This window comes from Dasypus novemcinctus, chromosome 9 (genome assembly GCF_030445035.2).
Source record: "Dasypus novemcinctus isolate mDasNov1 chromosome 9, mDasNov1.1.hap2, whole genome shotgun sequence".
NCBI lineage: Eukaryota > Metazoa > Chordata > Mammalia > Cingulata > Dasypodidae > Dasypus > Dasypus novemcinctus.
The window spans coordinates 94,800,782-94,823,914 of NC_080681.1; the positions used below are offsets into that span (position 1 = coordinate 94,800,782).

Sequence of the window (23,133 nt, forward strand, 5' to 3'; positions counted from 1 at the left end):
GATGATGCAGCTGTCTAATAGGTAGTTGAATGTTCAGGTCTGGCACCCAGGAGAGTGAAGTAGACTGCAGATATGGATTTTGAGAGTTACAAAAATGGATGTAGAAGCTGTATTTGTCACCCAGAGAAAGTTTATAGTACAGAAATGACAGGTGGCTGGCATAGAGACTGCCATTTCTCAATATTGTTCCCTTGGCAGACACTGCTAATAGATTGGTGCGTGGCCTCAGTAAAGGAGTCTGAGGAAGGGTCAGTGAGAGAGGAAGAAAACCAAGACAGAATGGTACCATTGAAGCCTCAAGGAGAGGGGTTTATGAAGGAGAGAGTGCTCAATAGTATTAGATTGTTGCTTTTTCCATTACTTGCTCTAAGAGCTCAAATAGAAAAGGGTTGTATCTGGCAGTCCAGTTAATTAGTGGTCTCAGTGAGTATGATATCTGTGGAGCAGTGGAAGGCGGCCGTAAGAGAAGGTGGGTGGTTATATTAATCTAAGGTTGAGGTTTTGTTTTTTTTTTTTAAATTAAAGATTTATTTATTTCTCTCTCTCCCCTCCCCGCCCCCCCACCGCTGCTGTTGTCTGCTCTCTGTGTCCATTCGCTGTGTGTTCTTCTGTGTCTGCTTGTATTCTTGTCAGCATCACTGGGAATCTGTGTCTCTTTTTTGTTGTGTCGTCTTGCTGCATCAGCTTGCCGTGTGTGTGGCACCACTCCCGGGCAGGCTGCGCTTTTTTTCACATGGGGTGGCTCTCTTTGCGGGACACACTCCTTTCATGTGGGTCTCCCCAATGCGGGGGACACCCCTGCATGGCATGGCACTCCTTGTGCACATCAGCACTGCGTGTGGGCCAGCTCACCACACAGTTCAGGAGGTCCAGGGTTTGAACCCTGGACCTCCCATGTGGTAGGTGGATGGACGCTCTATCAATTGAGCCAAATCCGCTTTTCTAGGTTGAGGTTTTTAGGGCGAATGTAATCCAAGGAGGCAAGAAAGAGATTGGAGGACCTCAGGTTGTAATTTGGATTAGGAAGGAAATGAAGTAGAGAGGAGGAAGGTAAGTTGGGGTGAGGAACCTGAGCTAGGGGCCAAATTTTCCTCTTGCTGGTAGATTACTGTGTTGAACTGGAGCATTGCAGCCAACTGGTATGCAGCACACCACAGAGCTCTGAGGCCTGCAGAGTGCCTAGGACTTTCTGATTAGCACACACATTAGGAACAAAGGGCTGGACCCTTTAATGAGCTGGATCCTTGCTGTTCACCTAAAGATTTTGGGGGGTTTCCCCAAGGTGAAATTCCTTTTTTTTTTTTTTTTTTTAAGATTTCTTTTTCATTTATTTCTCTCCCCTTCCCTGCCCCCCTTCCCCCTCCCCTCCCCCCTCCCCTCCCCCCCAGTTGTCTGCTCTCTGTGTCCATTCACTGTGTGTTCTTCTGTGTCTGCTTATATTCTTGTCAGTGGCACCAGGAATCTGTGTCTCTTTTTGTTGCGTCATCTTGCTGCATCAGCTCTCTGTGTGTGCAGTGCTATTCCGGGGCAGCTACACTTTTTTCCCGCTGGGCGGCTCTCCTTTCGGGGCGCACTCCTTGCACGTGGGTCTCCCCTATGCAGGGGACAACGCTGCGTGGCAGGGCACTCCTTGTGCGCATCAGCACTGTTTGTGGGCCAGCTCATCACACGGGTCAGGAGGCCCTGGGTTTGAACCCTGGACCTCCCATGTGGTAGGTGGACGCTCTATCCGTTGAGCCAAATTTGCTTCCCAAGGTGAAATTCCTTAGATCCAGGTTTCTCAACCTCGAGACTATTGACATTATGGGACTGGAAAATACTTTATTCTTGGGGTGGGGAATGTAGGATGGCAGCACCCTTGGCCTTTCTATATCCAGATGCCAGTAGCAGCCCCCATCATTCCCCTCCATTTTGGTTAAAAATGTTTCCAGACATTTTCCATTGCCAAATGCCCCCTGGTGGGCAGAATTACTTCCAGTTGTGAAGCACTGCTCTAGATTTTGCTGGGTTTCTTTAGATGCCTGTGGCAGATTTCCCTTGTCTTTACCAGTTCCTTTGGGCATTTCAGCTCTTTTGATTTCAGGAGTTCAGATTATTTCAGCTTTGTGGTCTTTACCCCCAATATTTTCATTCTGGAAATAAACCCTTAACAGAGGTGAGGCAAAGGTACATTTCCCTTTAGTACCCAGTTCAATGTTTAGAACATTAAATGCTTAATGATTATGATATTTAAGAAGATTGCACAAACTTTAATACCTCTCATAATTTAACAAATCAGTTTTATTGATACATATTAATAAAGCATACAGTTCATCCAAAGCATATAGTCAGTGGTATTTGGTATAATCACATAGTTGTGCAATCATCACCTCAATCATTGTTAGAGCATTTTCATTATTTCAATAATAATATATAAAAATTAACAAGAAAAGTCTTGATCTCTTGATCTTTCTGCTTCCCCTGCTATACATAGCTGCAATTTCAGGCTATTCTTGCACAATTATTTATTTATTAAGCAGTTTTATTGAGTTATATTCATATACCATATGATCTATCCAAAGTGAATAATCAGTGGCTTTCAGTATTCATAAACGTTTATATCACTTGTCTCCTTATATTACATTTATTTGTTCCTGTATCTCCTCCCAGCCTGAACTCCTTAAGGACAGGAATCCTTTCTTAATTTTAATGACTGTGATGTCTTGCAGAGGACTTGGCACATATAAGGCTTTCCATAAATGTTTTGTTTTTTTTTTTAAATAAGTCCATTTTGTTAGATAATTGGCTAAGTCGGGTTAAACCTATAATTTTTCAAAGACTATCTCAGTCATCAGGCTTTATAAAGAGGATAGAGTTCTTTTAGTATTCTCAAAATCTCATTTGTACAGAGAGAAGCATTTTATTCAAAATCATTTCTATGTATGCATATTGCAGGTATTCTCTGTGAGAATGGGAAATGGAACAGGGTGGCCTGTTGTCTTTCAAAGACGGCACAGATCCTTCCAGCTCTGTTCTCAGCACTCAGGGCTGACTGTTCTGTGCCAGACTCTATAGGTAGAGTTGCACCGAAATTATAAATGAGGCTGGAAAATAGGAGAAATATAAGGCATTGAGCTACAAACCTAACTTCGTCTAGTGGAATGATGTTTTCTAAGCAGCCAATAAAATTATAAGTCTGATTGTGGCATTTGCAACATGATTGTCAACTAAACCTGGACCAAATAAGACATTTATAAAATTTATTGCTTTTTAGGATTAAGTATTTATCCTTAGTATAAATTATAAAATGTTGCTGTGTTTTTTGCCTTTTAGCTGTGGGATATAATTTTTTTTTAATGACTTGACGAGTGTACATACATCAGAAGCACAATTCATATCTGTACAGCTCAGTATCAAAAAAGTGAAAATACCCATGTAGCCACCACTTGTTCAATGAAAAGAATATTACCAGCCCTCTTAATTTTTTTTGTTCTAAGGATTTATTTATTTTTGTTTATTTCTCTCCAGTTGTCTGCTTTCTGTGTCCATTAGCTGTGTGTTCTTCTGTGTCCGCTTGTGTTCATGTCAGTGGCACTGGGAATCTTCGTCTCTTTTTTGTTGTGTCATCTTGCTGCATCAGCTCTGTGTGTGTATGTGGCACTACTCCCGGGCAGCCTGCACTTTTTTTGCGCAGGGCAGCTCTCCTTACAGGTCATATTCCTTTCGCGTCGGGCTCCCCTACATGGGGGACACCCCTGCGTGGCACGGCACTCCTTGTGCGCATCAGCACTGTGCGTGGGCCAGCTCACCACATGGGTCAGGAGGCCCTGGGGATCGAACCCTGGACCTCCCATGTGGTAGGCAGACGCTCTATCAGTTGAGCCAAATCTGCTTCCCAGCCCTCTTAATTTTTAAAATTTATTTCACAGCTAATATTCATTGGTTTCTCATTGTGCCTAAAAGCTATCATCTAAATCTTTTTAAAGACTTTTGTTATGGAGAACCTGCAACATATTAAAAAATAGAGCAGATAATCAGTTGAACTCCCATATATTTATCACCTTATTTCAATAGTTATGAGCACTTGGTCAATCCCAGTCATCATAAACTTTCGTTTGTATGTACTTCAGTATATACCTCAAATATTAAGAATTCTTTTTTTAAAAAAACATACCTTTATGTTTTACACACTTTACACATAAAAATTAACAATAATTCTTCTATCATCGAATATCTAGTCAATATTCACCCATATCTTAATGCCCAGTTTGTTTTAATTTAATGGTATAAAAGGTTAAAGAATCACTCAAATATGAGAATTTACACTGATAACCAAGATTTAGTACTGTTATGAGTTACATACAGTTTTTAGTTTATGAATAAGAGTTATGCTTTTTTTAATAAACCACTAACACTCTTCAAGTATTTGTTGAAATTCGTATGTACCATAATACTCTGACAATAGGTCACTTTAATAAAGTGAGAATAGTTCTGGGGTTACCTCCTGTTTGATTTCTGTGTGTGTGTGTGTGTGTTTTAACTCTTCTATTTTAGGGGTAGCTAGAAGATACACCTAAAGGCAGTTAACAGGATAAAAGTTTATATAGCCTTCTTTGGTCTCTGGTAGAACATGCTGATAGAGATGTTTAAATTTTGGCTTTAAAAAAAATTGTTGTACATTTATAGCTATGCATTTTCTTAACATTAATGTAACATTTTCTTTACATTAATCCCAGTTGAAAATGAGAATCTTCTTTTTAGAGTTCAAAATCCTTGCCTGATAAAATCAAGTTGTTTCTATGTAAATTCTTTAATATTGGGTCATTCGGAGTTCTAAGGTTAAAGCAGAGCCAACTAAAGGCTGTGGGAAAAGAGGGAGAGAAAAAAAATATGTAATTATCAGCCTTTCCCTTCTCTAGTTTTCTTAATTTGCACAGTAGAAGACACCAGTATGTGGAATACCCTACAGCATTGTATATTGGCAGAAGGAAGTCTTATTTACAGTACACAGAAAAAAAACAGTGATTTAAGATTCCATCAGGGGAAGCGGACTTGGCCCAGTGGTTAGGACGTCCGTCTACCACATGGGAGGTCTGCGGTTCAAACCCGGGGCCTCCTTGACCCGTGTGGAGCTGGCCCATGCGCAGTCCTGATGTGCACAAGGAGTGCCATGCCACGCAGGGGTGTCCCCCGTGTAGGGGAGCCCCATGTGCTAGGAGTGCGCCCCGTAAGGAGAGCTGCCCAGCGCGAAAGAAAGTTAAGCCTGCCCAGGAATGGAGCCGCACACATGGAGAGCTGACACCAAGATGATGCAACAAAAAGAAAATACAGGTTCCTGGGCTGCTGACAACAACAGAAGTGGACAAAGAAGAACATGCAGCAAATAGACACAGAGAACAGACAACTGGGGTGGGGGTGGGGAATAAAACAAACAAACAAATAAATAAATAAATCTTAAGAAAAAAGATTCCATCAGTATTCGGGTATACTAAAGCAAGTCAACTGTCAGGCACAGGTTAAATGAGTTAAAGGCGGGGCTGGTTCTTTTCCTGTTTTCTACTTATATTACTGTTTTTTTCTGTGCAGTGTTTTACTTTTTAACAATTTCATTTTGCTTAAAGATAGTTTTATCCTTGCTGGGTAAATAACCTCAGTAGCTAAGAGCCCAGGGACTTTAGAGTGATGAATAGTGACCCTAAAATAACTTCCTTTTCTGCTTGTGTTGTGGTTAGATAACACAATGTGCTAGGCAAAAAAACTAACTGCTTTACATGTATTAACTCATTTAATCTTCACAGCAACCCTATGAGAGAGATTATTATTTCCCCATTTTACTGATGAGAAATTGAGGCAAAGAGAGGTTAAGTAACTACTCCCAAGTCGAGATAAGTGGCAGAGCTAGGAAGTGATTTGAGGCAGCTTGGCGCCAGGGTCCTTCCTCTTAACCATTATACTGCACTGTACTTATTTGACACTCATATAAGTAAAGGGAAGCATGAGATAAAAATGCTTTTAACATCTTTGTGGGCTCTATGGAACTTATTATTTGTCAGTGCTTTCTGTAGAATCAGTGAGAACATTTGATCTAAAAGCATTCATCCCTATTTTCAAACTAGTATTTTTAGATGTGCACTCCATTAGAGACCCTGCATTTAGAAAGAGTACACTTGAACTTTTTAGTTGAATTGGCAGTTGAATCAAGAGCTTATAGAACTGGATATTGCATATGAATATTTAGACTGTGTGTGCTGGCCCTCAAAGCAGTAATTTGGATAGATCACAGTGTTTCCATCAAAGTACAATAGTATTAGGAGAGAAGTTCTGGCTTCAAAGTATATATTTGTGTATTTTATGTATATTTTTGCAGGTAGGCCACTTCTCCACAAATGGAGCCAATCTTATACAAATTATAAAATCTATTTATTTATTTGGAGGTACAGGGCATTGAATCTGGGACCTCATACATATGAAGCAGGCACTCAACCACTGAGCTACACCTGCTCCCCTAAAAGCCTTTTAGAGCTCTTTAAATCTGAGAAATATCTAAGCATTTTGAAGTAGCAGTGCAAAATGTTACCTTGCTGGAGCATTGTGATAAGAATAAAGCAGCCTGCCCATTTTTAAATGCTTAAAGTTCAAGCCTAAGGAACTTCTTTTAATCTTGCAGAATTAGTTCTTATGGATTTATGTACCCTACTTATCTTTTAAGTCAGAATTAATAGCCACTGTTTGATAAGAAAGCCAATATTCTGTTTTCTTCTGCTTCCTGTCTTCTTGGGTCTTGTGGATCTGATAGTACTGTCAGCAACTGTGTTAGAACACATCTACCTTGGTGCTTTGGGTCAGTCACCTGTATGGGTGGAGGGAGGAACAGATCACCATTTTTACCGCAAGTTGGCATTTTATGGAGGCAGATGACTTTCTCATATTAATTTTCTTTTCTCTAGGTCTATGAAGGCCTAGACATAATCACCAACAAGGTTTCTGCACAAGAACAGAGACTCTGCCAGCACCACATGATCAGCTTTGTGGATCCTCTTGTGACAGATTACACGGTGGTGGACTTCAGGAACAAGGCAACTGCTCTCATATCCTTAGGAAAGTGAGCAACTAGGCTTGGGTGGGTTCAAGGCAGCTCAAGCCAAGAAAGAAGTTTTTTCTTTCTAGTGATAATTTCCTGTAAGCAGGGGCACGCGAATCCTAATTACCAGAGATAGCATCCCCGTCAGAACTATATAGCTTGAAAACTACAGTGCCTTGCTACTTAAAGGGTGGTCCTTAGACTTCAGTAATATAGCCCCTCATAGCTTGTTAGAAATGCTAAATCTTGGGCCCCATACCAGACCTACTGAATCAGAATCTGCATTCTTACAAGAGTCCCAGGTTATTCATTATGCACAGTAAAATTTTGGAAGCACTGGTTTAGTGGAATCATTAATTTAGGAATCAGATCTGTGATCTAGTCCTAGGGCTGCTGCTTTTTACTATGTGAATTTTATTGGGTAAAGCATTTAATTAACCCCCTTTAGCTTCAGTTTCCTACCCTTTAATTGGGGGTGCCAGATGAACTTATAAATATGATGGATTTGTAATTAGAATTTCAAAGGGATTGCTGGGTAGGGAAGAACTGCTGAAAAAAAAGTCTCTGGGTGAGGCTAAGACATTTTTCAGAGAAAATAATTTGAGTAGCATTTGCACTGCTAGATATTAAAATCTGTTGAAAAGTCATAATTAAAATATCATGGAACTCTATGTCCTATTAAATTTATGGCACAGAACAGAAAGCCCAGATACAAACTTAAATGTATGTGTATATTTAGCTTATGATCAAGGTGGCATTTCAAAAAATGGTGAAATGATGAAAGTAGTTAATAATTGTTCCTGGGACAGTTAATGATTTTGGAAGAAAATAAAATCAGTTTCTCGTTATATATGACATAATAATATATATGACACAATAATAAATTCCAGGTGGATTTTAGAGTTAAATACATATTTTTTAAATGAAATTTAATTTAAATTAAATTGGAAGAAATTTAATGTTTTAATTTTAAAACAAATGGGAGAATATACACTTGATTGAATAGTTACATGATCTTCAGAGTAAGGAAGGGCTTTGTAAATGTAATTTTTAAAAAATATAAGAAAATATATTTGAATCTGTAAAATTAAGAGTTTATATTGGTGAGAATGGATATCAACAAGAACACCTAGATGTATACTCCAGAGCTATGCTTGGAGATAGGTAGTATTTCTTGTTCATGACAACATTTGCTCTTAATAGCAAAAATATATAAACATCCAAATTCCCACTTACAGGAAAATGTATACAATTTCTTATATAGTTAAGTACTTTACAGCAGTGGAAATGAATAAATTGCAGCTACATGTATCAATCAATATGGTAGAATATTAGAAACAATATTATGGGTGAGAAGAATATAGAAAGATACATATATGTTGATAACAATTATTATAAAGATTGAAAAATTAGCAAAACTGGGAGTGGATGTGGTGCAAGCAGTTGAAAGCCTGCTTACCATATGGAAGATCCCGGGTTCCATTCCTGGTGCCTCCTAAAAACAAAAAACAAACAAAAAAATGGAGCTGATATGGCTTAGTGGTTGAATACCAGCTTCCCACATACAAGGACCTGGGTTCAATCCCTGGCACCAGCACCTCAAAAAAAAAAGCTAAACCAATTTATTATTTTCAGGTACATATATATTATAATGATATAAGAAAAGCAGGGGAATGATAAAAATCAGGGCAGAATTCAGGGTAGTGATTCCCTTTGAAAGGGGAAGTAGGAGATTGAAATGGGAAGGAATGCACAGGAGGCTTCAATCAGAATATTCTGATTATTTCATTGGGTTTTTGAGTATTTATTATAGGCTTCCTAACTTACATTTGCTACATATATTCTTTTGTATTTTATAATTTTAAAAAAGGAAGGAAAATAGTCCACTATGAAGAAAATTAAAAGCCAGAGTACAAACCAGGGGAAAAAATACTTGTAACATATGAAGGGCAACTGGTTAATATTCTTATATTTGAAGAACTCTTAGGAATTAGTAAGAAAGCTACTTAAAGGGCATGAGCAGTAATTCAGAGAAGAAGAAATAAAATGATGGTAAACATGGGAAAAGGTTTACCCTTACTGTTAATCAGGGACATGCAAATCAAAATAATGAGATGGTATTTTTTTCCCCTATTAAATGGCAGAGATTAAAATGCAGATGATAATTCCTACTCTACTTGTTTTACAAGACTGTAGTATCAGATGAATGATATATGTGAAAGCTCTTGGCAAATTAAAATATATCACCAAATATAAATTGTTGCTGTAGAATTGATAAAGTGGAGAGCTAATTAAGGGTTTTAGCGGGCAGCAACAATGTGGGGATGACTTAATCAGATCAGTTATAGGCTTGGAGGTTTGTGAAGTTAGAGAAGAGTGTAGAATCAGAATGCCAGTACTGAAAGTACCTGAAGAAGTACCAGTCAATCTTCTTGATTTGACAGATGAAGGTACTACGTACTAAGGCCCTGAGAGAAGTCAGTTTCATGGCTTTGGGCAAACAAGTTAAACCTTTTCCCATCTGTATTAATCAGGGTTCTTTTGGGAAACAGAATCAACAAGAGATATCTGTAAATAGTATGAGATTTATAAGATTCTCTCACATGACAGTGGGGATGCACAAGTCCTGGTTCTGCAGGGAGGCTGCAAACCAGGGGCTCTGATGAAAGTCCAGTGAAGGTCCTTGATGAGTTTCCATTGGCTGTCCAAAGATGAGCTGGGAAATTCTCTCTGAATGCTGAAATCACTTTCCCTTTTAAGGCATTCAACTGATTGGATAAAGCCTCACTCATTGCTGGCATCAATCTCCCTGGTTGATGTAGTTATAATCAGCTATCTATGCAGTAAACTCACTAGTGACTAAAGTCCATAAATGTCCGTGTATTAGCCCAGTGCTTGCTTGACCAAACAACTGGGTGCAATTACTGGGCAGAGTTGACACATTAGCCAAAGCATTATACTACCCAATATCTCATATCTCTCCCTTTTCTCCCCTACTTGCTCCCCTTCTGGTACCTCACCAATTGTCTTTTCTTTTACTTGCTCCCTTTCCTCTTGTTAATCATATTACACATTTGAAGTTTTGTTTTATTCTGTAATACTTAAAGAGGGACTAGAGAATTTTTCTTTCTCTTTTTAAATTAAAAACAGACAAACAATGTTTCTTCTTTATGATCCTTGCTTGATAATATCTTTCTTGTTGCCACATCCCAACCTCCTTAAATTAGTAGGCTTCTGGAGAAGAGAGGTGGTTATCCCTATGCCCACAGATTGGCTGGTAAGAGGAGGAAGCTTGTAAACGAATCTTTATCTGAGTACTGAAAGTCTTTTCATAAGTTATCCTCAGAAGGAAAGCTTGTCTTAAAGCAGATAATTATCTGTTCAACAACGATTCAAAAGAGAAGAATTCGAACTATCAGGGATATAAATACAATAGTGGCTAAAGTAAGTGGAATGTTTACTATTTCCCAGGCATTGTGGTAGCAGATTTATTTGCATTGTCACGTGTAATGCTCACAAGAACTCATGAAGATTTTATAGGAGAGAATATTGAAGCTCAGACAGGTTGCATATCTGGCCCAAGAGCTGGTAACTGAAGTCTGTCTCTAGAGCCTTTGCTTCATAGTTTGTCTGGTGAGGTCTCAAGTGGCTAAAATATGTACTTGCCACATAATGGTGGAGACTGAATCTAAGAACCATGACATAAGAGGAGAGTTTGTGAGGCAAAGCCTCACAATGGATATCACTTTGGTGGCATCCTGTGCAGTTGACACTTGATTCCATGAAAGTCCTTGGACTGTACTCAATTTATTGATTTGGAATATCAATAAAACTTTGAATTGTGGCAACAAGACCTAGGATGTTATAGAACTGGAAGGAATTACCATTGTGCATTTTTCTCTGGTTTATGCAGGTCTCTCCAGAACTGATTAGAAATGATTCTGAGAGGTCATGGGAAATAGTAAGGACTGGTATCCTGTCATCTTGGTTTCCTCCTTTTCTCTTCTGCCCTATAGACATGTGGTTTCTTCTAATACTCTTTCCCAAGTACGTCAGAATCTCTTGATGTAAAACATTGTGATATTTTTCTTAATGTTCACATTGAAGATATATTTGCCCGAGACAAAATTCCTATTGTCGTGGGAGGAACCAATTATTACATTGAGTCTCTGCTCTGGAAAGTTCTCGTTGATACCAAGGTATGTTTAGTTCACTTATTACCTACTGGGGAAATGGGTTCACCTTTCTTGCCAGCAAATTTTAGTGTGAAGAAGGTTGACTCTTGTTTATTTCTTATACTTAGCAAGTATAGTTTTCCTGATTAATATTCTGAAGCAGATGTCACCTCTATATGTGAAGTGTGCTCCTCCAGGCTGGCCTAAGGGTCAGGACTCTGTAAGGAAAAATGCTCTTCTGTGAATTAATTAGCATCTCCATGCCAGTTAACAGTATACTAGTCTGACTCAGCATTTCCTGGCTGGCAGCAGAATCTGTATATCAGGGAGATGTTCCACACCAATCTTTCTTACAGAGGTGTTATTGCATTGTGTGGAACTTTGCAACCTTTATAGTGTGATGTTCATTCTGGTCCACTCTTTGGTCATCCTTGCTGAGACTAGATTCCTGGATATGTTAAGTAAAATGTGGTAACCCAGGTTCCTGTTTGTACTTCTGACCAGAAAGCAGGGTACCTGAGTCTTCCTCTAGGCAGTAAGTCCTCTTCCTCTTTGCTTGCTATGGCCTCACCGAACTTACTACAGTGTATTGTAATCCTCTGTTTATGACCTGTGTCTCCCTATGTGGCAAGATTTTCTGATAACACTGAGCAAAGTGCCTAGTACATATACTGTCTCAATTAATGTTTGTTGAATTGTTGAATTAAATGTACTTCTAAACCTTCATTTAATAGCCCCAGGAAACAGGTACCGCGAAAGTGATTGACCGGAAACTAGAACTTGAAAAGGAGGATAGTCATGTACTTCACAAACGCCTAAGCCAGGTGGACCCAGAAATGGCTGCCAAACTGCACCCACATGACAAACGTAAAGTGGCCAGGTAAGAAAGCCTGGACCTGCTTACCCCATATCCCTTTAGAATTGGGAGGAAATGAGTTTTCAGTTTGTCTAAGTGGCGTAGAAGTTTGGTAACAGTAGCTAGTAAAGATTGACTTGTTCCAGCTCAGCAGATGGGAGGACCAGAGTTATTGCCTCAGTCCAACTCCTTCAATAAATAGTTGCACCTTATTTTGTTGTTTCATTTAAAAATACCTAATACAATATAGTCTTTCCCTAGGGTCTATGTAATCTTGCTTCATTTTCTGTTTGATTTTGCTTGTGTACAGTGTTCATATACATTTTTCTGATATGTACTACATTTACATGGCCATTTAGGTTTCATAACTCATTGTTCAATGCTGAATTCTGCCCCAGCAACTTTGCCAGTAGAAGGTGGCTTTTACAAACTATTTCATAGATCTGTTCACCTTTGCACGTGGAAACTTAGTTGTAGGTAAGAGAGGTGATGAATTCGTAAGGTGATGTTCCTTTAGATTGTTTGAAATTGCAGCCTCATGTGTTAGATTCGTTTATCACATCTGGCATATTAAGGACCTAATGAAGGACCCAATATATATGGTTATATGGATAAAATATTTTAGAAACATTTGGTATTGATAGGGGTTATGAAGTATCCCCCTCAAACAAGTTTTCTTTTTTTTTCCCCAAAGATTTATTTATTTATTTCTCCCCGCCCCACCCTGCTGCCGCCCCAGTTGTCTGTTCTCTGTGTCACTTTGCTGTGTGTTCTACTTTGTCCCCTTGTTGTTGTCAGCAGCATGGGAATCTGTATTTTCTTTTTGTTGTGTCATCTTGTGTGTCAGCTCTCCGTGTGTGTGGTATCATTCCTGGCCAGTCTGAACTTTCTTTCGCGCTGGGCGGCTCTCCTTACAGGGCGCACTCCTTGTGTGGGGGTCTCCCCTATGCAGCGGGCACCCCTGTGTGGCAGGGCACTCCTTGCGCGCATCAGCACTGCACATGGGCCAGCTCCACACGGGTCAAGGAGGCCTGGGGTTTGAACCACGGACCTCCCATGTAGTAGGTGGACGCCCTAACCACTGGGCCAAGTCCGCTTCCCCAAGTTTTCTTGATCAGTGCTTTTTACTCCTTTTTCATAAAGTACTGCCCTCCAGGCAGCCTTTTTAGAAAGTTTGTTTCCTAATTGTGTTCCTTCTTCCCATGAAATGGAATACTAAGGAATAATATTTTCTTTCCAGTAGGGTTGTGCTTTGGAGGGCCACAAAACTATTATAATATCTAGGTATTTTCATTCCCTTGTAGGCAGTATCACCTCAGTGACAGTGCATTTTCTGGAGAAGTGAATTGTATAATTTTCAAGTATCTAAACATTTTATCTTAAACATTTTGATAAAAACCTTTTTAAACAAATTTTTGTAAACTCAAACATTATGATGAACATTCATTTTTATATTGTTTCATGACATAGCTTTGGAACTTAGTCTCTGTTATTCTGTCCTTTAATCATTTCTTCCTTATCACCCTTCCTCATTTTGCTACTTCTATTCTAGTAGTAGGTTTGAGAATTGTCTTAGTAAGAGTCTGTAGGTTCGGGAAGTGGATGTGGCTCAAGCAGTTGAGCACCTGCTTCTGACATGGAAAGTTCTGGGTTCAGTTCCCAGTGCCTCCTGAAAAAACAAAAACAAACAACAAGCAAACAAATGAAAAAATCAACTCAGGGGAGTTGATGTAACTCAATGATAGAGTGCTGGCTTCCCACATATGAGGTTCAGGATTCAATCCCTGGCCCTGGTACCTCATAAAAAAAAAAAAAATTATAGGTCCCCCAGCAACAGCTCAGGGGTCTCTCCTTTAGAGAAGATTGGAAGACATTTTTTATCTTCCTTTTGGTTGGAAGCTCCAGAGAAGTGAGATATATATTACTACATTTTTTTTTTTAACATAGGTCCTGTTTGATCACTGATACAGAAGAACAAAGGGTCTGTACTCTTGTGTGGAAGTGGAATTGGGTCAGGAAGGAAAAGATCACTTTCAAGCTGATAAGTTGCTGCAATCACCCAGAGTGGTAGAGTATAGAGATTTGGGAGTTAAATTACCTGGTGCTGCATAGCATACTAGGTACAGACCAAGGTAGATGGTGGTTTAAGAGTAAGCATGTGAATTATTTCTTCATTGATCTTTGTGCTAGTAGAATACTGAATTAGCCAGGAACATTCTTCATTAATTTTAGACATATTTAAAAAGAAAGTTGATGAGCTGGATATACAACATGCTTTTGTACTGTGGGAAAGACACTCCAGCAAGACTAGACTTGTTGGCTTCTAATAAAGTGTACCAAACAAGCTCTTTTACTGTTTACTTGAAAGTGAGTTGAGTCCGATTCTATTTGTGTATATTTTTTAAAAACTGTTGTTTCTGAACTTAATTTCACAAAAACTTATGTATGTTTAGAAGAATAATATTTCTTACTTTATGTCTTACTTTCATGTCTTCAAGGACTTATGCAATGAGAATGGGAAAATGAGGCTTTCTAGATAAATAGCTTTTTCCTTGTATCACTTAAGAACGAATATTTCTTAATGGTTTTATGGATATGTTCTCTTTTTAAAATGACTTAGGAGCTTGCAAGTATTTGAAGAAACGGGAATCTCTCATAGTGAATTTCTTCATCGTCAACATGCAGAGGAAGGTGGTAGTCACCTTGGAGGCCCTCTGAAGTTCCCTAACCCCTGCATCCTCTGGCTTTATGCTGACCAGGCAGGTAAAAACCCTCTGATGTCCTGGAGTCCATCTAGTGGTAGAGCTTATAGTAATTAAGTTTATTTATATATATATATTTAATGCTAAGAATAATGTGTGACTCATAATAACACTAAGTTAGCTTTAATTTTATTATCATTATTTATTGACTTAATAAGATACAGTGCCATCCCTGGAACTTGTCTAGAAAGGGCAGAAGGGCAGCCCTGCACTAGGATGAGGTACCAGGAGTGGAATGGGTTCTGTGAAATGGGAAAGAGACTGTCTTCCAGGAAAGGTCCAAAGGAGAAAGAGAGTGAAGACTTGTGTCAAAGGAAGTCTGAGCCTCTGGGATGGCAAGAGGCTGGATCATGGATTATACTAGAAGCAGTAGGCCTAAAAAATGAGTATGATGGTTAACTAGCTGGATTGGTGATATTTTTGTTGTTAAAGTATAATAATGTAGGGAAACGGACTTTGGCCCAGTGGTTAGGGCATCCGTCTACCATATGGGAGGTCCACGGTTCAAACCCCGGGCCTCCTTGACCCGTGTGGAGCTGGCCATGTGCAGTGCTGATGCACGCAAGGAGTGCCGTGCCATGCAACGGCGTCCCCCGCGTGGGGGAGCTCCACACGCAAGGAGTGCGCCCGTGAGGAAAGCCGCCCAGCGTGAAAAAGAAAGAGCAGCCTGCCCAGGAATGGCGCCGCCCACACTTCCCGTGCCGCTGACGACAACAGAAGCGGACAAAGAAACAAGACGCAGCAAATAGACACCAAGAACAGACAACCAGGGGAGGGGGGGAAATTAAATAAATAAAAATCTTTAAAAAAATAAATAAATAAAAATAAAGTATAATAATGCACTGAGACAGGAGTAACTTATTCATCCAAATATTCAGTGAGCATTCAGTGAAGTGCTAAGTATTCTGTTTGGTACTTGGGTTTCAGATATGAATAAAAGGCAGTACCTGCGCTTAAGGAGCTCACAGTCTGGGGTGAAGGATCAACAAACAAACAAGGAGATAAGAGTGTGATAAGTGCTGGGCTAGGGATACAGTCAGAGTGCAGTGGAGACACAGACTAGGAATGATGACCACCTATGAACTAGTTCTGGAAGGATGAGGCCATTATGTGGACAAGCAGTATAGTGTAGCAATTAAAGAGTGTGGGCTTTGAGCCAGACAGTCTGTGCAAATTCTTACTCCATCATCTTCTAGTTATGTGAAGTGTAAGACAAGTTAATTTAACTCTCTGTGCCCCAATTTCCTCTTCTATAAAGTGGAAATAATAATAGTAGTACACATCTTATAGCTTCATTGAGGATTGGATGAATTAAGACATACAAAATGCTTAGAACACATGGTGAGCTCTCAATAAATGCAAACTTTAGGGAAGTAGGAAAAAAGATTACTATCACTGCAGGCTGAAAAATAGCAATGGCAGAAGTGTAGAAGAGCATGACTGAAGAGATGAAAAATTGTTAATTTAATCTCAGTTATAAGTTTATAAAAGAGGTAATTTTAAAATAGTGAAATATTTGTAAATAAAAATTAAGCATCAAACAATGATATCTGATTGATTATAAAGTTGTGTTTGTCCACTACACCTGAAAAGTTAGGAACCTTTCACTCTTCGTTTCTTTGTCTGGCTCAGTAGTTCAAGATATACCTAGGATGGCTTTGGGTTAAAATTCTTTCCTCTCTGAAGTGTCATCTGAGAGATTAACAAATAAAATGAAAGGTGTAAAAAGGGTAAACCAGGGGCCCTGAGGTGCCTATCAAAAACAGTTGATAGCTCTCTCTGCCTAGAGGGGCCTGCACCAAATCTTGGTGTGTATTTCCATCTTTCTGTGCCATTTCTCAGCAAGCACTATTCTTTTCCTCATTTTCTAAATAAATTCTTCTTACTGGCCTAACTAAAACAAAACAATACAACAACAACAACAACAACAACAAAAACCCATAAAAAGCATGGATATAAATTTCATATAAAAAAGAAAATATTTCTTGTTCATAAAATACTGTAAATGTATGCTTTCTTTTTACATAAGAACAAGGCATATGCTTCATTCTGGTTGGTTGGGTTTTTTTTGTTGTTGCTTTTTTTGAGTTGCCAAGTCTTAGGTGTGACCAAATTCAATATAAATTATTATAATTTGTGGGATCTGCGTCCTTTCCCCCATTTGAACAAATTCCCTTCTTTGTGGCAGCCTGTCCATTCACCATGTGAATGTATAGTAGGCACCAAGAACATGCTTGCTGGTTGATGGGCTAATTTGATTCAAGTTCTAGATGAGCGCTTGGATAAGAGGGTGGATGACATGCTTGCCGCTGGGCTCTTGGAGGAGCTGAGAGATTTTCACAGACGCTATAATCAGAAGAAAGTTGCCGAAAATAGGTGAGGGTTTGCCTCTTGCTTTGACTTACCTAATCCATCCCTTGCTGATATTTTAAGCTGATATTTTTAGATTGGGGAGTGGGTGTAGCTCAGTGGCTGAGCGCCTGCTTCCCATGTACGAGGTCCTGGGTTCTATCCCCAGTACTTCCTTTGAAAAAAAAAAGGGATCTAAAATCAGATACCTAACCTTACAAATGTAGAAAAAGAGCAAATTAAAACCAAAGTGAGCAGAAGATTAGAGAGGAGATAAATGAAATAAGAGAATTAAAAATATCAAGAAGAGAAACAGCTGGTTCTTTGAAAAGATCAATAAAATCAACATGTTAAATAAAAATTTTAAAAAAAGACCATAGACATAATACTGGCTTTGGATCTACTTGTTTATTAGCTTTTGTCCTTGGCATTGATAAGGCCTGTTGTTTTACTTGTTACATTTGTAATTTTCTAATCTATCAGACATTCCTGGGAACTAATTTTCAAGGAAAGTAACCTGGGAGCTGATGTGGGTGTAGAGGCGAGGATTTCAGAGAGGCAGTAACTGCTTAGGATCTCAGTTTCCTCATCTATAAAATGAAATTGCTCAACTAGTTCATCTCCAAGGCCCCTTTCAGCTCTCAGATGCAAAGCTCATCTGTTGATGCTTTCCTTTTCCCAGCCAGGAATATCAACGTGGTATCTTCCAGTCAATTGGCTTCAAGGAATTTCATGAGTATCTGACCACCGAAGGAAAATGCACACCAGAGACTAGTAACCAGCTCCTAAAGAAAGGTGTGAATTCTTGCATCTAACTTTAGCCTTGGACATCCTTGGGTGGCAGAATACCCTCTGGTATGGTCTGTAAAAGGGCTGAGGCTAGGAGAGTCCCAAATGGCTTTCCATTCGGAATTGAGATTTTTGTCTACGAAATCCAACAGTGTGCTGCTTTAGGCTGATTTCTTCTTCTGCTGGGCTGAGAGGGACTGCCTTTGGGCAAGGTAAGAAATACTTAGGTAGATGTTTTTAAATCTACTTTATCTTTCAGGTATTGAGGTTCTGAAGCAAGTGACTAAGAGATATGCCCGGAAGCAAAATCGATGGGTTAAAAACCGTTTCTTGAGTAGTAAGTCTCATATTTTTCCTTATTCCTTAGGTTTGTTTTTAATAGGAATATAGATGTCCTCAGTTCACCCTGAAAATGAACTGTAGTTTCTGGACCTGCTCTAAGATTTGGGACCTGACCTGGGGGAAGGTTTACTGCATAAATTATTGTCCAGGGATATTTTCTTGTAATGTCTCAGGTCTTTCCAGTGAGGTGACTGCCTTAGGCAGGCCTGACTCCAAAATCCACAGTTTACTTTGTAACATTCTTGTTTCCTTCCTGACTTTAGCTAGATAGATAGCATTCGTATTGGGCCTCCAGTGAAAAGTTATATAATTATAAGCTAAATGATTAATTTAAGCATAAGTGGAACTCCAGTTTTACTCTGTGGGTCCTTTTTAAATATGCTTCTGAATCTGTCCCATCTTTACTTTTTCATTAGACTACTGTTTTCAGTTACAGATAAGGACACTGAGGCCTCCACTCCTGCTCCCTGATGCCTCTGAACATATATATCTTGACCCATGTTGTTGACCACTGGATTGCTCAAGTTCTGTCTCCTAGCTCTCCCTCTCTGCTAAAACTCTCCAGTGTGGTTCTGGTGCCAAGAGACTTTCTTCTACTTAACCTGCTTCCCCTGTATGTCTCATTAGATAGGAGAAGTTTTGGTGTCAGCTGAAATTGAAGTTCAGTACTACAAATTTCTTATGCAACTTCTTTTTCTCCCCAAGGCTGATAATTAGTCTGTAACAAAAGACATTTTTTGTAATGTTTTGGAACTTAACTCCTTTGGTAAAGCCACAATAACTCCCCCATCTCTGAGACAGGAGGGCTTGATGGCACAGCACATCATGTGCCTGTTCCACATTTGTGTGTATGCCGGCACAGCCCTAGTGCTAGAGTGAAAGGCACAGCTGCCCTGTAAAAATCAGAAGCTGCATGTGATTGGCCAAGGCTGGTCTGCTGGGATATTGTTCTGGCAAGAATCCAGAGGGAATTCTCCACCCCAGCTTGGACCCAAGCCAGAAACAGCAGCTGGGAGCCGAGAACTTGTTGAAAGGTGCTTAGACAGAGCACAGAAGCCCAACAAAGGACTTGGAGGAGAAAGGAAAATGTAGAGTGGCCTGGAAACAGGTGCAGAGCTTAGCCAAGGCCAGGTGTGCTGTGGATGCTGCCTGCACCCTCCCGGTCTCACCTTTCCGTGTGGTGGCAGGTGCAGCCCAGTCCAGTTTATGAAGAATCTTATTTGTGGTTAGCACAATCAAAAGGCCAGCACCTGCCAGCCGTTGGTGCATCCTGAGCCCTTTGATATTTTTGTCCATGGGGCAATGCTCGTTGCCTTTAGGCAACTAACTTAACCTGGCTGTGGAAGGCAATTTAGTGTGTCCCTAGACAGGGGAAGTTACCAGCAGAGACTAAATTCTTATAATGTGGTGGTGTTCAGATGGGTGAAAGGCCTGTAGCCTCTTTGCTACCTCCAGTCTCATCTCCATTCAGAAGTATTCACCAGAAGCTGTTTCTTGAATACTCCTTGATGAGTTTTTCAAAAGAAAGTACTCCTCTAGATTAATTCCAAGGCTCCTTTCTAATTCTTGGATTCAGCGGTTCATTTGCTGACACTGAACTTTTCCTAGCACATGATTATCAGTATGGTATCAAGGAATTCCATGAATGCCACACTGCTGAAGGGACATTCAAACCTGAGTCTAATATCTGCTCCTAAAGAAAGCTGTGAACACTACCACCACAAAGTACGTAGTGGCCACTAGAGCTGTTACTCTATTCAGTATTCCTGACCGATCTGGAAGATCCTATACCTGAGTCTCTGGATTATACAGCCAGACTTACTGGCTACAGAACAGTGACTGCTTTAGATCTTTCTTGGATTGTATTTAGCTGTGTGGTTAGAATTAATAGCATGATTAGAATGTTTGTTCCCTTGACCCTGGATGTTTCCCTTGATGATTTTAGTGTCCTAGGAGCAGGATAGATAGGGCCTTGGAGGCTGACCACTCACAGCATTTCTTTGTCATCATTAGGACCTGGTCCCAGTGTTCCCCTGGTGTATGGCTTAGAGGTATCTGATGTCTCAAAGTGGGAGGAGTCTGTTCTCAAACCTGCTCTTGAAATCATCCAATGTTTCATCCAGGTGATTATTAATAGATTATTGTACAGTCTATTGTCTGGTTTTCAGAAAGCTTTCCTTAGCTGGCACCTTTGTTGTTGTGTCAGGGAACCCAGCCTTTTCCATGAAATAAAGCAGAAGGGCTGGCTGCTTTTACATTCCTGGAGGTTGTGTTTCTGCTTTCACATTTAGAAAGGTTGTTGATGAAATCTGTTCACAGCCCAACTGTTCTTTGGGATGAGAAAAAGGAGTCTTGGGAAAATCCTACTCCTCTTAATATCAGAGAATGATACCCAAATCTCTTTGAATCAAATTCTTTTCCCTCCTTGTTCTTTCAGGGCCATAAGCCTGCAGCCACCCCAATAACGATGTTGTACAATGAAGCCGAGAACAAGAGAAGTTATCACATGTGTGACTTCTGTGATCGAATCATCATTGGGGACCGTGAATGGGCAGGTAGAATCTGAAGGGCCCAGAGAAATCTGTAAGGGTGAAGTCATGTTGACTTCGTGAAACTGAAGATCTTTGGTAAATTGAATGATGAAGTCTCCTTATTTGCAAAGGAATGGTGGGATTCTTCTAAAAGCCTGTGCTCAAATTCCATGGAGGCATTCCCAAATTGGGGAGCTATCTCAGTATTATGACTTTCAGAGGAAGACCTTATGCCTACTAGTTTCAGCTGAAATAGATGAGGGTCCTACCCTGTAGGAGTTTCTTGCCTTTCAGTGGGGGTGAGGTAGAATTGTAAGGGAAGCCAGACAACTCATCTAAGAGACAGAAGAAGCAGAAGCATAAGTGGGAGGAGTATGAAGTGCAGTTACTCCCCCTGAGTACATTCTTTAAAAGTAATTTTGGCAATACTATGTTGAAATAGTGGTGGTTGCAAAACTGCAATGAAAAGATGTTATGGGAAGCTATAGGAAAGCAAGACTGTCAGACATGTATAAAAAGGCAAAGGGTAGTAGCTTCTTTGCAAGATACTCCCCTGCCAATCAAGGGGATCAGCCTGGATCTCAGGCTCCATCTCCCTCATTTTAGAGCCTGGATCTGCCTCTGCCCTATTTGGATTTCTTTAGCCATTGGTTTGGTTTCCTAGACTGCTTAGGCAAATACCATGAAATAGGTCGGCTTAAATAATGGGAATGTATTCATTTACGGTTTGAGGCTGGGAAAAAGTCCCAGTGAAGATGTCATCAAGGCAGTGCTTTCTTTCTGAAAACTGCATTCTGGGGCTGGCTGCCGGCAATCCTTGGCTCCTCTGTCATATGATGAGGCACATGGTGACATCTCCTTGTCTCTCCCTTTTCTTCTGGTTCCTTTAATTTCAGCTTCTGCCTGCTTCCTGTGACTTTCTCTCTCTCTAAATTTCATTCTCCTATAAAGAATTCCAGTAACAGGATTAAGACCCATTCTTACTGAGGTGGGACGCACCATAGCGGAAGTATCCTCATCAAAGGATTCTAATTACAATGGGTTCACACCTAAAGGAATGGATTAGATTTAAGAACATGTTTTTATGGGGTACAGACAGCTTCAAACCACCACAGTTATCTAGTCAAAGCCCAAACAGCCTTAGTCCCCAAGCCTTGAATTTACAACTTACTTAGAAACACATTTAAGGCTTACTCCTTTTAGGCATAGTGAGACTTACAGTTTACTCAGCATCTGGAATCCTTCTGTTTAGAGTATTTGCATTGCATGGGATCATCATAGAAGTAGATTTTTTTCCCCACCCCAACCAATAGAATGATTAGTTCTGTTAACTGGTAACTGGCAAAATGAACTCCTTTGTCAGAAACTGGGAATGGCTGTGATTGCCCAAGCAGCAGAAGAAACCTCAATTGTCATTGGCTTATAATGATGAAAGGGAAAGAGAAGGAGAGTGTCTGGTTGTTTTTTTTTTCTAAAGGAAATTTAGTGGTTCGATTTGTAGAATGTCCTTCAGGGATAGCCTTAGAGAAGTAACATTTGTGAGCCTTTGTGAGCTTAGTTTGTGTAAGCCCTTCTATAGTGCCATCTGTCAAGTCCTTGTTCCCATCTCCTGCTGCCATGGAGAGCTGGTCCAAAGGCTGTTTTTTTGCCTAAGGCTCTAGCTGGAGAACAAAGCTGACTTTTTTCTCAAGTAAACTTTCCTTTGATTTCTAAACTCTTCCTTACTTATTCTTGCTTCTAAACTTTTAAAAATGATCTGTTTTTAATTTGTATAAAAGAGAGCATAATCTCATAGGTGTTCCCAAATGTTCATTGAAAAAGAACAGGATAATAAAAATGAGACTATGAGTTAGTCCGAAGGTGGGAGCTGTCTTAGGGGTTAAGAGGTTAGAAACTGATATCAGACATCAGAAGCCTTTCAGTTTTATTCCCCCTGTGGACCATCAGAAAGATCGGCAGAGAAGAATGTTCCTTGTTATCTTTTTGGAGCATTGTGTGCTTCGCGCATGTGAGCCTTGTGAGTTAGTCATTTAGGCGATTTATCTAACTCAGGCATGGGGCTGTCAGATCAGGAAGGACAACTTGAGAGCAGGGAAGAAGTTGGGGAAGGCAGCTCTGTTCCTCACATCTCTGTAGGGGGAATGCTGCAGGCAGGACAGGACATCCATAGTCCTCTAACACATTTCTTCAATACAGATGAGAATCTGAATTTGTAATTTTTTAGACTTGCAAGTTGAAATGCATCTGTCAGGAGACCCTTTTACTGTAG

General features: G+C 39.9%; 1 protein-coding gene across 5 annotated transcripts in view; it reads left to right on the forward strand.

Annotated features, from left to right (window-relative positions):
- TRIT1 (tRNA isopentenyltransferase 1) overlaps window positions 1-23,133 on the forward strand; it is a 55,858-nt gene that overhangs the window by 31,563 nt on the left and 1,162 nt on the right. For 3 of the 5 annotated variants that reach the window (XM_058303823.2, XM_058303822.2, XM_058303824.1), the window contains exons 2-10: window positions 6,927-7,066; window positions 11,160-11,259; window positions 11,970-12,115; window positions 14,712-14,854; window positions 17,118-17,229; window positions 17,885-17,997; window positions 18,251-18,328; window positions 20,347-20,456; window positions 20,771-20,888. In XM_058303823.2, the coding sequence (XP_058159806.1) occupies window positions 6,996-7,066; window positions 11,160-11,259; window positions 11,970-12,115; window positions 14,712-14,854; window positions 17,118-17,229; window positions 17,885-17,997; window positions 18,251-18,328; window positions 20,347-20,456; window positions 20,771-20,888 (991 nt within the window). In that variant the 5' untranslated portion in view covers window positions 6,927-6,995. Of the gene's footprint in view, window positions 1-6,926; window positions 7,068-11,159; window positions 11,260-11,969; window positions 12,116-14,711; window positions 14,855-17,117; window positions 17,230-17,884; window positions 17,998-18,250; window positions 18,329-20,346; window positions 20,457-20,770; window positions 20,961-23,133 lie in introns of all 5 variants that reach the window. The other 2 variants (XR_011649691.1, XM_071217531.1) reach the window with 2 other exon arrangements.